This window comes from Ostrinia furnacalis, unplaced genomic scaffold (genome assembly GCF_004193835.3).
Source record: "Ostrinia furnacalis isolate ACB-3 unplaced genomic scaffold, ASM419383v2 OfSCF2491, whole genome shotgun sequence".
In the NCBI taxonomy this organism is placed as follows: domain Eukaryota; kingdom Metazoa; phylum Arthropoda; class Insecta; order Lepidoptera; family Crambidae; genus Ostrinia; species Ostrinia furnacalis.
This window is the reverse complement of record NW_021132730.1, coordinates 1,210,972-1,226,365: the sequence shown is the minus strand read 5'-3', so window position 1 is coordinate 1,226,365 and position 15,394 is coordinate 1,210,972. Positions and strand designations below refer to the sequence as shown.

Genomic DNA, 15,394 nt, shown 5'->3' with positions numbered 1-15,394 from the left:
ATTACCCAATAATCCTAACAAAATTCAGGCAACTTTAGACATTGGCATGAGACAAATACAAATAATCTTGCATGAACAATTAGGTGTAAAAAAGTTGTTTTCCCGATGGATACCGCATTCGCTCTGTGAAGAGCAAAAAGCGGCTCGCGTTACTTGGTGCGTCAGTACTCTCGAAAGATTACACGCAGCATCCTCAAAAGCTGTATACAACATCGTATCAGGTGACGAATCCTGGATATCCGCGTATGAACCCGAAACAAAAAACCAGTCAAGAGTTTTGGTGTTCGAAAATAAGTTAAAGTCAACAAAAATTGATCGTTCACGGAGTGTTGCAAAAAAATGGTGGCCACGTTTGTCTCCAAAACCGGCCATGTTGCGGCTATTCCTCTTGAGGGACAAAGAACAGTTAATGCAGAATGGTATGCTAGCATTTGTTTGCCACAGGTCGTTATTGAACTCTGTAAAGAGAACTGCAACCGCCGCATCATCCTCTATCACAACACTGCGAGTTCTCACACCGCGCACAGAACAAAAGAGTTTTTAGAGCAAGAAAACATAGAATTATTAGACCATCCGCCATACAGCCCCGACCTAAGCCCTAATGATTTCTATACTTTCCCTAAAATAAAGAATAAATTGCGTGGTCAGAGATTTTCATCACCTGAAGAAGCTGTGGACGCCTACAAAACGGCCATTTTGGAGACCCAAACTTCCGAATGGCATGGTTGCTTCAATGATGGTTCCGTCGTATGGAAAAATGTGTCAAATTTCGCGGAGAATACTTTGAAAAGCAATAAATACTTTTTTAAATAGTAATGTTGTTTCACTTCCTTGATTCCCGAAATTTTCAGTGCCGCCCTCGTATTAACCTTATCTTCAGGAAATGCAACCTCCTTATCAACCCTGGGGTAGGCAGAGCGGAATGAAATGTTCCTCTTATCCCACCTGGAGGGAAAGAGTGGAAATAAAAACCCACTTTTCCCACCCAGGTGGGATAGGTGGAATAGGGGGTTGAAGGTTTAGTCCGCATTAGGTTTATGTAGTTCTTTCCACTGAGGCGAGCGATGGAGAACCGGGGTTATTTTACGATAATTATGCCTCATTCCGATGAACAACATAGGTCCCGGTTCCTGAATTTTCTATTTTTGACTTTATAAAATTTTTTGGTATTTCCTGGCTACGACGGCGATATCATATTATTTATTTAGTTACGCTTTAGCCCACTCCACAATTCGATTTCAGTATTTACCGTGTCATCTGTCTACTCATGACATGCATGGCAGAGGCCAACTGAACAAAGGCATCGAACTGCCGATCCGGGCGTCGCGTCTGTAGTTGGAGGGAAGATCCTTAGAAATTCATTTAGATAACGATTAACTCACGATTCGATTGACTCACGATCGATTTATCTTTTCTACTTAAAAACCCCAGTTTACCATCTCTTGAATGGGGAAAAAGGCTTCCCATAATGGGTGTGTAAAAGGCAGGAATATTGAAGTTTATAGATAGTTATGTACTCACTTGCTGTGTACTTGCAAAACTGTTGTTGTCGAATTGTGGATGTTGTTCCATTTGTAATACAAGTTCGATGTGTTGATTCATGGAGTCGTTCAGAGTCATTCCTGTAACAAAAAGAAAAATACATTTTAATGACACGAGACAACTTGCTGACAGTTTTATAATAAAATTGAAATAACACAACAAATTAGTCAGACGCGCAAATTGAATACAGTTCTCCAGAAACAAAATGTTCCAGAAAGTCAATTCAACTCGCGCGCGGATTGAATGCGAAGTCAATCAAGTTTCGATTTTTTAATTTGGCAGTATAAAAACAAAATAAATAAAAACTGAACTGACCTGGATGAATTTGTGGATGTTGTGGGTGTGGTAGTCCTTGCAGAGGAGCAACTCCCAACATTCCAGGGTGTGGCTGAAACAGAAGATAAATAATTTATTATTATAGAAATAAAGACATTTTTGCACACAAATATTGAAGTACTAGTAAAACACACACACAAAGAAACCTTATACCATACCCTATCTGCAAATTTTATTTAGTAAAACAAATTAAAAAGACATAACATGGGATAAAGCGCTTTATTATTACTTGCTAACTAAAAATGTATATTTTAATCGCAAAATAGTGATATAAGTAAATAACTAAAAATTTACTATAAGACCTTGTTTTCAAATTTCATGATTCTAGGTCAAATACTAATAGGTCTTGTTTTTAGGCGTGTCTATTTAAAGGCTCAATAAATACTCGTATTTTTTATTAGATTACCAAGGAGCTAGATTTTTTAAGTTCCCAAGGGCCAATTTATAGTGACCAAAAGATTTATGGATTTGGGCTTTGAACTTTAAACATACCACCAGTGTGCAGTGGTATCTTCAAGGGTACTGTGCGTGGGTCTGTGAATGTGTTTTGGTTAACTACTCTTTTTCAAGACCATCGGCGACGACTGCCGCGACCGCGAGCCCGGCGTGCGATTAGGGTTGCCAGGTGTCCGTATCAGGATGTTGGGGCTATCGATTCGAAGACGATAGTTGATATTACTCACCCATCACAACCCCCCGGCTTTCAGAGCTAAATGCCCGCCCAAATTAAGCAACGATTCTGGCTTTTGTGTTTTTGGAGGTGGCAATCCTAGGAGCGAGCGGTCAGCGTCCCCTTGTCTCACCTGCGGGTGCGTGAGGTGCGGCAGGTGGTGCAGCGGCGGCTGCTGCAGGTGGTGCGGCGGCAGCAGCGGGAAGGCGGCGGCGTCCCCGTTGCGCACCGCGCCCGCCTCCTCCTCCGCCGGCGACGGCTGCCGCGAGCCCGGCGTGCGGCTGGAAGCGGCGCGGTCAGCGTCCCCTTGTCTCACCTGCGGGTGCGTGAGGTGCGGCAGGTGGTGCAGCGGCGGCTGCTGCAGGTGGTGCGGCGGCAGCAGCGGGAAGGCGGCGGCGTCCCCGTTGCGCACCGCGCCCGCCTCCTCCTCCGCCGGCGACGGCTGCCGCGAGCCCGGCGTGCGGCTGGAAGCGGCGCGGTCAGCGTCCCCTTGTCTCACCTGCGGGTGCGTGAGGTGCGGCAGGTGGTGCAGCGGCGGTTGCTGCAGGTGGTGCGGCGGCAGCAGCGGGAAGGCGGCGGCGTCCCCGTTGCGCACCGCGCCCGCCTCCTCCTCCGCCGGCGACGGCTGCCGCGAGCCCGGCGTGCGGCTGGAACGCGGCGCGGTCAGTGTCCGACTTGTTGCAAGGCAATACGGGCGCAAATACAGTCAACGGAAAAGGTTTACACACTACGACGTATTTTTAAGTGTTTTATTTCCAAATCGGTTCGTATTCGAGTTGGAGAAAAAACGCTTCAAAAAATTGTCTTCAACAGAATAGAGCAGTTGACACAACCAACCAGTTTGTTATTGGCAATACTGTCTGTACTCATCAAAACTCCACAACTTGTCCCAGAACTATTTATTGATTTCAAAACTAAAAAAAAATATCCAACAAATTGAAAAGTTAACATTTACATGGAAAACCAGTAGGTTTCTTAAAGTTGTGTCATGGAATTAGGTTGATGGTGTCAACTACCCAATTTTGGTATCTAAATGCAGAAGAATAAAAAATCAAATCAAACACATGTCATGTACTAATTGTATTATCAATTCTAAAATCTCCAAAAAATCATCAGAAAAAAAGAATTTTTACTTCTCATTTATTCAGAGAAGTAAAAAAATATTACAAATTTATTCACAACTAATGCACCATTTATTGAAATAATAAAAACTTGAAATTACGATATCATAATTGGAAGAAGTGCTAAGGAAGTGCTCTAATCTCTATTGTATACTTATTGTATAATATAACAATAATAATCAATGAGTCATTATTATCATAGTGATAAAATAATCGAGTCTGGTCCAACGTCTGTAGCGGCCGACAGACGGCAGCGAGCGAGGGACGCGGGGCAGATGGCATTGGCAGAGGCCATGATCTACGCGCGCGGTTATTGCCCGCCCGACCGCCGGCCGCGAGCACGCCGCGCCGCGCCCGGCGGAGGCGAGCGTTGTACACCCCACAACGACCTTCGCGCACTAAGCCCACTCGATACGACAAACAAAACTACGATTTCGCAACTTCGGTAGAATAAGGGTTAAATTGACCTTTTGAAATTTTACACATGAGCTATTTTCACTCACTCGCTCTGTTATTGCTGTGAAGTTGTTCTCATTTGCATGAAGTAAATTAGAATTGATAAATCATTCAACCACCAATTTAGGTTTGCAAAAATGAAGAAATTTTTATTTAAATATTTTTTATGGAACCTGCACTTGTAATGCTGAAGGTGCGAATTGACTCTACAGAGTTAAAGATTTTTTAAAATATTATTATGCGAAAAATAACAATACAACTTAGGTGAATACAACTACAGCTAAATTGTAATAAACTTACTTGAAAGCTTTGTCATCTTCTTGACCATTATGAAGCCCGTTAGGCAGAGGTCCATGTTCATGAAGTTCATGAAGGTCTTTCTCAAATGGAGAAGCCGATTTATCTTCAGGACGCTCTTCCAGGACCATTCCGCGCAAGCCGGCCACGACGCCAGCCACTTTCTCACCACCACCACCGGTAGCCACTCCTCCAGCTTCTAAATAAAGGGATGATGAAATAACAGCGAACACTAGTACAAATTTCACATTTTTTTCTATTTAAGGTTGAATAATGACCTCTTAAAAACTGACCTGTCGGAGATCCTCCCAATACATATTCAACCATCTTGACTCCAAGGCCGGCTGTATCTCGCGGCGACAAAATACTGCCAGCATCACCACCTTGAAAAGCGGTAACACCGCGGCGTGTGCTCATCATAGGCACTCCAACATTGTGTTCCACTGCTAGAAAAATAGAAAATGATTGTAAAGTGACAGTTTGTTGTAGAGTACTAAATTAATAAGTTAGGTAATTAAATAGTGATTATAAGAAAACAAACCTTGATTACAGTGTAACCTATGATTCACAATAACTTTAAATTTGACTGCTTCTGCTTGAATAGTAGAATAATTTAAAACAAACATGTACCTATAGTAATTATGAAGATGTGAGTTATAAGGTAACTGCCAGTAAGTGTGCATGAGATTTCTAGAAGATGATTAGACTAACCTTGTGCAGACCATGTGGGGTCTCGCCACATCTGCTCGGGGTTGAGTTGCAGTGGAGGAAGGTGCGGTGGGCCTTTGCTGTCACCGCCAGCGCCAGGACCTTTGTCCCACAGTTTTTTTGCAGCAGGTGCAATCTATATCATAAAAGAAAAACAAAATCTTGATGTTACATGCACAAGAGACATGACTCGATGAGTAAACAATTGTTTAATAACTTACTGAAGAATGAGATAAAAATGGTTAACATTTGTCATGTTATAATTGATTATTGTTAGAGGTTGATATTTTGCTAGACCAGCAATCTAATTAGACAATTCCATATAAACCTAAATTCAATTTGACTGTATCATCTTATTAGTGATTGAAGAAGACCCCTTTATGCATATTTTAGACCCCAAGAGCATTTTATTGAATCAGCTTGTGAAACAAGTTCAACTTAACATAAAAACCTTGATCTTCAGAAATTTATATTAAGTTCCAGTCATCCATAATAATTTTGAGCCATCTTGCACAAACAAAGCATCTACCTACCTACTTGCTATATTACCCTATTTACAAGATGCATTATGAGAGAGAGAACAAAAATTGGTAACTTTATGTTACCATTTGTAAATTATTTTTACTATTGTGAAGTAGAATGATTGTATTAATTAAAAAATAATAACCAGATACGAATAACAATAACACTCAGTTAAAAATTTCATGTAGGTATCATACCTATAAACCTAAGTAATTCTAGTTGTGTAAATTATTTTTATTAATTATACTGACAAAATATTGTTTTAAATAAATTAATATTGGTGTTATGTAATAATGTACCACTCTACTTTTTATGTACTCGATGAATTTTTTCCCCCCAATTTACTAATTTCAGGGTATGCAAAACCAGGAGGATTCATAAGATTTGTAATAAAATATTACAAGTCAAGTGTATGGACACTTCCATACAGTACATCTATACACCCAAAGTTCAGTTTGTTAGTAGGTAGGTAGGTATCTACTTCACAAATTTTATGAATAACAGTGAAATAAAGCAAATCATAAAAAAGAAAATCGTTTGAAATAACATCAATTCATGATGTTTGTGAACATTAGGCGAAATGTTTTTGATACAGAAACAGCTCACACCTACACGGCCGGTGAAGACTCCGAACCAGAAATGGCGGACGCCGGTGACAAGTAAACAAAACAAAAACGAACCTGTTGCTCAAAAAAACGGGATTTTAGCCATTTCATGACTTAAAATAGTATCTTTACTTAATATCCCACAATATACCGCATAATAACTCACCATGTCGGGGCCCATATCCTTAACATCAGTTTCGAAAAAAAAGTCACTCAAGGGTTTCATGCGTACAGTCCGCCTAAAGCTCGGTCATGTACGTAAAGCGAAAGCTTGTCGTGAGAAAACAACACTTTCCACATCAATTATAGTTTCACGTAATCAAAACACCAAAATAAACAAAATGAACACACATTTCTTACACTAAAAACATATTTAGGATGATAAATACAACGAGAAAGATCTAAACTCGAATATTACAATGTTGACTTGTTTCGAACAAAGGACATACGCCGATCACAGCGCCTGCGCTAAACTCGGCGGAACACCCCAACATGGGAGCGTCGTTGTCGCGTGCTTATGGCTAAGTTTACGGTATAAAAATATAGATGGCGTTATTTGAAAGCGCGGGACCGTGGCGCGGGCCACCATTTACCAGTAGTATTGAATGTAGGTAATTTGTAAGCTTTCTTCGTTGTTCATTTTGATTTCATTATTGAAATCAAATTATTGAAATGAAGGAATTTATTATCAAACACCGTACTTATGTACGGTGTTTGATAATAAATTCCTTCATTATTATATTAGTAAAAAGCTAAGTTGAAATTTATTTAGGTAGGTACCAATTTTTTTTTATAAGGCATTTAATTAGGCATTATTTTTAGTCAGCTAAAATAATGCTGTATGTTAGGTTATGTACAAAATATATTATGATATTTTTTCAATGTTATTCTGTGATCGATTTGTTCAAATTAATCAAAATCAGCCGGGTATTTTCCTCAATGAGGATCATTTCGATTTTTAGCTGTGAATGCAGATTTATAGGGCTAAGAAATCCTTAATACACAGTGCAAAAATTTTTGTTTTACGACAAAAATTGACGAAGTTATGGCCAAATTACTAAAAAAGTTCACTGACCGCCCGGCGCGGGGACTATGACGTCATTATATCCGATCCGAACGCTGCCGGCGTACTGCGTGGATTGAAAATATTTTTTTATAGCCNCGCACCAAGGGTTCAGGACAAAATATAAGGTGTATCCTGTAAGGTGTCAAGGTCACGGTGCTAGGTGATAGGTGAGGACGGGTTATTTACGTTTTACGATTTTACGTAGTTCAGGAGTAATTTTATAGATTTTACAATTTTATGACCTAGTAGGCTTTAAAAAAATCTTTCAGATTGACTTCTTGGATTCCTTTTTAGGTTTCCCTTATAGATTCGTCATGTCTGTCTGTCCGTCTGTATGCCACAGCCACTTTTTTCCGAAACTATAAGAGCTACATAATATACTCAGTACATTATTATGTTTCAACAGTATCTCATACTGTTGAAACTTGGTATGTAGATGTATTCTGTGAACCGCATTAAAATAAAAATAGAAAAAAAAAAAACAATAAATTTTGGGGTCCCCGTACTTAGAACTGAAAGGAAGGAGACACTTCCAAAGTGGTAAAATCAAACCGNTTAGTGTCCAACCCCCCCCCCCCCACTTTTAAAATAAGAGAATGTACAGAGTGTTTGGCGGAAGGTTAGACAAACTTCGTGAGTGTATAGGTAAGGTCATAAATAAATAAACAAAAATAGTTATGAAAAGCAGTATAGCAGAAAATATAAAGATGTTTGAAGAAACTTTGTATAGATAATTTTTGTATTATTATTCCATTTTCTTCCATAAACTTAGAATTTTTGACGAATTTCAATATCTAACTACTACATGTGATATATCATTGGAAAGAAGAGAAGCTAGAGATGTTTTTGAGATCATTGGCAATCTATTATCACCTTTAATTTTTTTTAATCGAATTCTAAGTTGTATTTTTTATCGTGGATTGTACTTTTGTTAAACTTTGGCGGCTCGTAATTAACTATCCAATCATTATCTGTATCTGAAATTTATTTTATTTAACTAAAGACATATTCGATATTAATATTAAATAGTAAAAGCGGTTGAAAACACGCGAGAAAAAAATAATTAAGCAGTTTTTAGGTCAAAAGACAATGCCGGAAATTGGCGTCTTTTTTCTTTCGCGCGGCCATCGACCAAACTTTGTTTTTTGATTACAAAATAGTGTAATAAACCAAACTTACTATGGCATGTATACCTCTAAACTCAGTCTGAACTGAGTTACGAGCATTAGAAGTTTGATGATTTTCATACTAGATTTGCTTTTTGCGCGCAAAGTTTTGTAAGAAATTGCAACAAAATATTGCGCTATTTTTTTATTGCGCTGATTCTGCTCCATACTGATGTCTGGAGCCTTTAATGGATGATATTGTTTGTTTACACATACAATCTCACTATTTTGTTGCAATTTCTTACAAAACTTGCGCACAAAAAGCAAATCTAGTATGAAAATAATCAAACTTCTATTGCTCGTAACTCAGTTCAGACTGAGTTTAGAAGTATACATGCCATAGTAAGTTTGGTTTATTACACTATTTTGTAATCACAAAACAAAGTTTGGTCGATGGCCGCGCGAAAAAAAAAAGACGCCACTTTCCATACAAAATCTGGCATTGCCATTTCGGAAAAAAATAAATGAAAACAAAAATATAATTAAAAAAAAAAGGCCATGTGCGTGTCGTGCCACGCGCAGTGTAGGGTTCCGTGGTTGGCCGTCGTTACCACAATATATTTCAGAAGCAAGCAATTACTTCATCTGAAGTCACTTCATATTATATAAGGAATTTTTACTGGTTAAGAAATTTTATAATAGACTAGCTTTCCGCCCGCGGCTTCGCCCGCGTGGAATTTTGTCTGTCACAGAAAAACTTTATCGCGCGCGTCCCCGTTTCAAAAACCGGGATAAAAACTATCCTATGTTCTTTCCCGGGACTCAAACTATCTCTATGCCAAATTTCATCAAAATCGGTTGCGAGGTTTAAGCGGGAAAGCGTAACAGACAGACAGACAGACAGAGTTACTTTCGCATTTATAATATTAGTTGGGATGAGTCAAATGACTATTACTCTTAAACTAACTGATGTATCTTAACCGTTATACACTCGGCATCAAATAAATCGCACCTCCCGCGACAAGCACTTATCAAACGTATGCATCCCCACTTCCCACCAACATTGGTACCATTTGAAAGCCTAGTTCTAAACTTCATTTCATTAAAGGAAAGGTTTTTACCCCAAAAATGTGTCTTTACAAGGATCCAGAGTCACTTTCAAAAATAGGTAGTTACGCTATAGCCATTTTTTATGAAGTGACTATAAAACTGTTAAGTTGGGATTAATCGCTATCCATCTGTCAAAGAGGACACGTGAGATCTTTATTTGGTTAACCATAAAAATTGGTCTAATTGATCCCAGAGGTGAGCCCAAAGTGAAGTCTATTTTCAAGTCACATTTATGGTAAATGTTAATCATTTATTTAGAAATGAAATGTATTTTTCTTGAAGGATATTTATTGGACTTTCAAATAACACCAATATTGTTGGGGTACCATGATTGTGTCAGAAGAAAATCTTTAAAGTTCGCGTCGCGGAAGGTGCGGTTTATTTGATGTTGAGTGTAGTTAAGATCCTTGAAAGTTCATGAAAAGCAGTATTATCACGAATTTTTTCAGATTTTTCAAGCCAACAGTTTAGTTTTTAGAGGGGGGGGGGGGGCTCCACAAAATTACAGCTCCCTAGTGCCAATAGTTTCCAAGCAAAACCTCGGACAGACAGACATAATATCGAAACTATAACCAAACCAAAAACGTTCGTACCAAATTTCAAGATTCTGAGTTAACGGGAAGTCCTGTACCCTGTAGGTTTTTTTAATGCAGGACAAGGCAGGTATTTGACCGCAATCGTACCTGGTGTTAAGAAAGATTTTGATTCCCTTGCGAGTATGTATGTATTCAGCTATATCTTTAGATAACGTTGGCAGAAGTTTGATTTATCAGAAGTACGGAACCCTAAAAATACATACAGTCGACATAGAACTTCCTTCCTTTTTTAAAATCTGTTAAAAAGTAGCTCTTAAATAAAAAAAAAGGGAGAAAGTTGAGAGAGAGAGAAAGAAATGAAATGAGATTTAAGAGAGAAAATGAATCGCGAAATCTATTGCGATTATGTTATTCGCATCCAGTCATTTGTGTTCCTCTTACTAACAAACTTCTCTACGTATTTATCCCCGTGATTTTCCTTGTAAACATTTAGCATAAGCATTTATTTTCATTAGCCTGTATCCAAATAAATAGTAAATAGCAAATCGTGTAGCACGAAAGAAATCCTATATTGTGCTATTGAAACGAATGTGCAGAACGAGCCGCACGCACGTGCACCTGGCATCCCTCGATAGAGTTCGAGGGCGATCTCAAGGCCACTGGTCTAACTTGGGGTGTAGCAAAACAGGCGGCGCAATGGTACTGTTACTTATTCTGTGGCGCAAGATAGGGGTAACTGACGGCCGGTCATGCGCACCGGCCTTAAAGCACAAGTAATAACGGTATGTATAAAATTATGCGCGCTTAAGCACAATCCTGTAATGAATTCTTATGCTGCTTTTACACTGTGCGGAAATTAGCCAAGTCAAGTAAAAAAAAAACAGTGGGGTGGGGATGAAAAATGAATTAATTTCATCCCCACTCCTCTGTTTTTTTGACTTGACTCGGCTAATTTCCGCATAGTGTAAATCCGCCATTACAGTCCAGACAGTTTCCGCTCCTGTTACTAGAAGATACATGACGTGTGCAGCGAGTCACAAAGTTTGAAATAGTCTTAGCTTAAAAATGTCGTTGTGTGAGTTATGTCTGCGCCAGTAAACCATATTTTGTAAAATTATATCATTACTAGTGGCCGCCCGCGACTTCGTACGCGTGGACCTCGTTTAATTATTTATTAATGATGTTGATAGATGGCGTTTTTCACGACTTCCCCCGCATGAATATAATTTACGAACGTCAATATTTTTTTTGTCCAGCGCTGTAGATTTTAACCAATGACGATAGATGGCGCTTTCTACCCACATCTTATTTATTTATTCAAATTTAATTTGTCACCTAACATCATCAATTATAGTCTATATGTTAATTTGGGTTATAAACAATAATACTGTAAAGTTTCAACAAAATCCGTTCAGTAGTTTTTGCGTGAAAGAGTAACAAACATCCAGACATCCACACAAACTTTCGCATTTATAATATTAGTAGGATAGGAAGTAGGATAAACAAAATAGTAGGATTTTTATGCATAACAATAATATCTGGGTACCCGAACGGAAAACGTCACGATACAAAGTAATGGCTGAGTTTGGCAGAAAATAGCGCTTGTTAGAAATTGTTAGCAAAATGGCAATCGCCATGGTAACCGCCGAAACTTTAGCATGTTTTCTGAATCTGTTGCCATCCAGGCCAGAAGTAGTATTATAGGTATAGCCTGACCAGGAACATAAAAACCCTGGCATGGAGGGGCGTCAATTGCATTTGATAGTGCAACACTGAGTACAGTCGTAGTACCTGTGTTAAATTAATAGGCTAACTTTATGTATCAGGGTTCAGGATTACGGGCTAATTTGATATTTTCATAAATTAACGAAAAAATATTATTATAGGTAACCTGGTTTAAATAAATTAAATGAAACCATCAATCGAGCTAGTAGGATTTATTTTATTATTCATCAATAATCAAATTCAGAACTTGAATATTCAACTGCAATGTCTGCTCATGAACGCTTCAAACTCGGTACTTCTTTCCCAATTCCATAAAATTCAACACTTAGAAAGTGATAAAAAACTTTAAAATAGGTAGTTGAAACAAACCACAGCTAATTTTCATAGTGGACTGTACTATACGATAAACATGTCAGTCAATTTGACAACCTTTGTCGAAAACATTATTCAATGAAAATATTGTCCGAACCCTTAGTATTTCTCTTCGACAAATACTTTAACACATTGTGAACCACTTTTCTTTCACGACTATAAAAAGATTTTAGCAATTTAATTCACAAAATCAATTGCGCACATTTAAAATAAAGTTTGTTTATACTTTGACAGCAATAGACTGACATGCAAGGTGACATGTCAATGAAGTTTTCAGTTACTGTTGCCATTAAAAGAAATTAGTACCATTAGTTTTCCGCAACATGGCGAGGGTTTTTATGTTCCTGGTCAGGCTATAAACATTTTTATACAATGTGAGTCTTGATAAAGTGCATAATATGAAAATAGGTGAAACTAGACCTATTTTTATCGAAATAAACCATGTCAAAAATATTTGAGTATTTTTTTTTCTTTCAATTATTAACTTTTAAACTAAGAGGTATATCCTGATAAAATAAAAACAGTAATAAAGTTAAATATCAGGCAATACTAATAAAATACCCAGAAAATGGCAAGAAAAATCTGTTATTTTAATTCGTGTTTTTTTGGTTATTTGATATTTTTTTCCAAATACATAATGCCCATACCATATTACAGGTGGTTTTTATTACTTTGTGTTTGTGTTATTCTCTATCGTAATTACCTAATTACCTTTTTAAAACCAAAAATCTCATGTCTCTATCCCTATCACAACGTTTGCAATGAGCGTTAGACCTAATTCGCTCCGGGCGCGCCTTTCAACGCTTCGTTAACAACTAAGCAGACAGACAGACATGACGAATCTATAAGGGTTCCGTTTTTGCAATTTGGCTACGGAACCCTAAAAAGCGTCTACGTCTGCTCAGGTAGTGGCCGATTTCATGTTGATTATGAAAATAAGAGATGTTTTAGCGACTTACTGTCTGTAAGCTACAAAAGACACAAAGTGCCTACGTTGTGCAGACTCAGACTGAATCAGTCAGTTTACTGACATGAAAATCTCGATGTCGTCCTGCAAACAGGATTTTATTAACTGCAAACTGGTCATATTTTTAACATTTCATGTTATCTATAACAAGTAGGTAATAGGACTAGTACTAGCTTAGGTACACGTGTAAAGCGATGCTATGATGGATTCCGGCCATCCAAATTCTACCCTCATAAATTGTTGCATCTTTTCGTCTAAAATACCTCAGTGCCTGAAGACGAAGGTCTACAACCAATGTGTGTTACCAGTACTTACCAGTGATGACTTATGGCTCTGAAACGTGGCCTCTCACTATAGGCCTTATACAGAAGCTCAAAGTTGCACAACGTGCTATGGAGAGGGCTATGCTCGGTGTTTCTTTACGAGATCGAATCAGAAATGAGGAGATCCGTAAACGAGCTAAAGTCGCTGACATAGCCCGACGGATTAGCAAGCTGAAGTGGCAATGGGCAGGATACATAGTACGCAGAGCAGAACTGACGGCCGATGGGGCAACAAGGTTCTGGAATGGAGGCCGCGTACCGGAAAACGCAGCGTGAGACGTCCACCCACAAGGTGGACCGACGACATCATAAAGGTAGCAGGAAAGCGCTGGACGCAGGCCACTACCAATCTGGAAAGCATTGGGGGAGGCCTATATTCAGCAGTGGACGTCGTATGGCTGAAATGATGATGATAAAATTATTGCATGAGGACGGTTGCTGCCCCTTCAAAGCATCTTCTCTTACTAAAGAAATCTTGAAAAGCGCCGACTGCCGAGCATTATTTTCCTATTGGTCTCCGTCGAGAATGCATAATTTCCAAACCCATTGATATTGGCTACTCCCAGCACTCCCACAGCCAACTCTCGATATTATACTCATACCTAAACCTAACGGCTTCTAGCACTTATTTACGGACTTCCCGTTTATCCGAAAGATGGCCATCCTATTCTGCACTGGCCACACAAACAATGCAAACTCCACTTGATTTTTGTCGCCAATGGTTCTTTTACACTGTGGACTACAGACTGTTTGCCATTTTATACTTCATTCTTGTGGTTTGCTGAACGTCCAACATAATCCAGTAATGCAATGATACTTCCTGCTTCTTTAATCTAAAACAATACTGGCTTTTGCCCGCGGCTTCGCGCGTGAATATCGATCTGTCACAAGAAAAACTATCGCGTATGTCCTTGTTTCCATCTTAAATTCTTCCGTCCATATTGTCCGTCCATGGCTCCTACTCGGCAAGAGACAAAAAACCAGGGTCGTGGCATTTTTCACCGTGGGTCATAAATGCTGGGTCCCGTTGCAGTAGGCATCGCTACTGCGAGAAGGTGGCACTGCTCAATCCAAAATATCTCTGTAGCAAGTTTCACCAAAATCGGTGTTACATTACTTACATTCGAATTTATAATATTGAATATGGAAGAGTCCGGACAGGTTACGACGGATACAGACAGGTTAAGTTTATTATCACAGAACCAAGAGCTCGACAAAGAGGCATGGATGGGCGCACACAATGAATATTATAGTTTTTATATGTATGACATCTGATGTCCTTCTTTCCCAAGAAAATACGATTTAGTACGTAAAAGGAAGGGAAGTTATTCTACAAATCCCCATTAGCATTGCAATCCGTCATTGATAGGGCAAATCTATGGAGATTAGTGGAATAACCTAGAAAGGGAGGGGTTGATGATAAAAAAAAAGTTGATATTTCTAATTTAATATCAGGTAAATGCTGACTCACATTGCGAATGCGATATTACTTTTCTGGCTAATATTTAAAAATGCGAAACTCTGTATGTCTGTCTTTGGTTCATAAAACGCTTAGCAACAAATCCTAAAAGGTAATAGAGGGGATTAAAGTTTGTAAATCTTTAAAAAGCTGATGGAGTGTTTTCCCGGACCCATTCTTTGATGGGCCGCTCTCGGTACTTCTCTGAACAGCAGAGCTGAGCTGAGCAGCGGCATAGAGCCGACCATAGCCCGCTATGGGCAGAGGGTAAGTGTCACCAGGACCACGAGTAGAAAACCGCAATAAAAATAACCACGCGGCAGGAAGGGAATCGTGGTCCCCTCGAAGCCGGAGTGGCTCACTCGAGAGCAAGCTATATCCTGAAACGGAGCTGCAACTGTCCAAGTTAAGACAATAATCCGTGGCTGTTTGATTGGGTTCTGGAGGACACTGGCCTCGCCCTTCTTTCTAGT

General features: G+C 39.0%; 1 protein-coding gene across 8 annotated transcripts in view; it reads right to left on the bottom strand.

The window, feature by feature from the left end:
• The window catches only part of pum (pumilio), a 68,805-nt gene that overhangs the window by 46,753 nt on the left and 6,658 nt on the right, over positions 1-15,394 (bottom strand). For 2 of the 8 annotated variants that reach the window (XM_028308690.1, XM_028308691.1), the window contains 6 exons: positions 5,134-5,266; positions 4,716-4,868; positions 4,426-4,621; positions 2,682-3,012; positions 1,858-1,930; positions 1,522-1,622 (listed from right to left, as the gene is read on the bottom strand). In XM_028308690.1, the coding sequence (XP_028164491.1) occupies positions 1,522-1,622; positions 1,858-1,930; positions 2,682-3,012; positions 4,426-4,621; positions 4,716-4,868; positions 5,134-5,266 (987 nt within the window). Of the gene's footprint in view, positions 1-1,521; positions 1,623-1,857; positions 1,931-2,681; positions 3,013-3,047; positions 3,223-4,425; positions 4,622-4,715; positions 4,869-5,133; positions 5,267-6,423; positions 6,725-15,394 lie in introns of those variants that run through there. The other 6 variants (XM_028308697.1, XM_028308693.1, XM_028308694.1 and 3 more) reach the window with 6 other exon arrangements.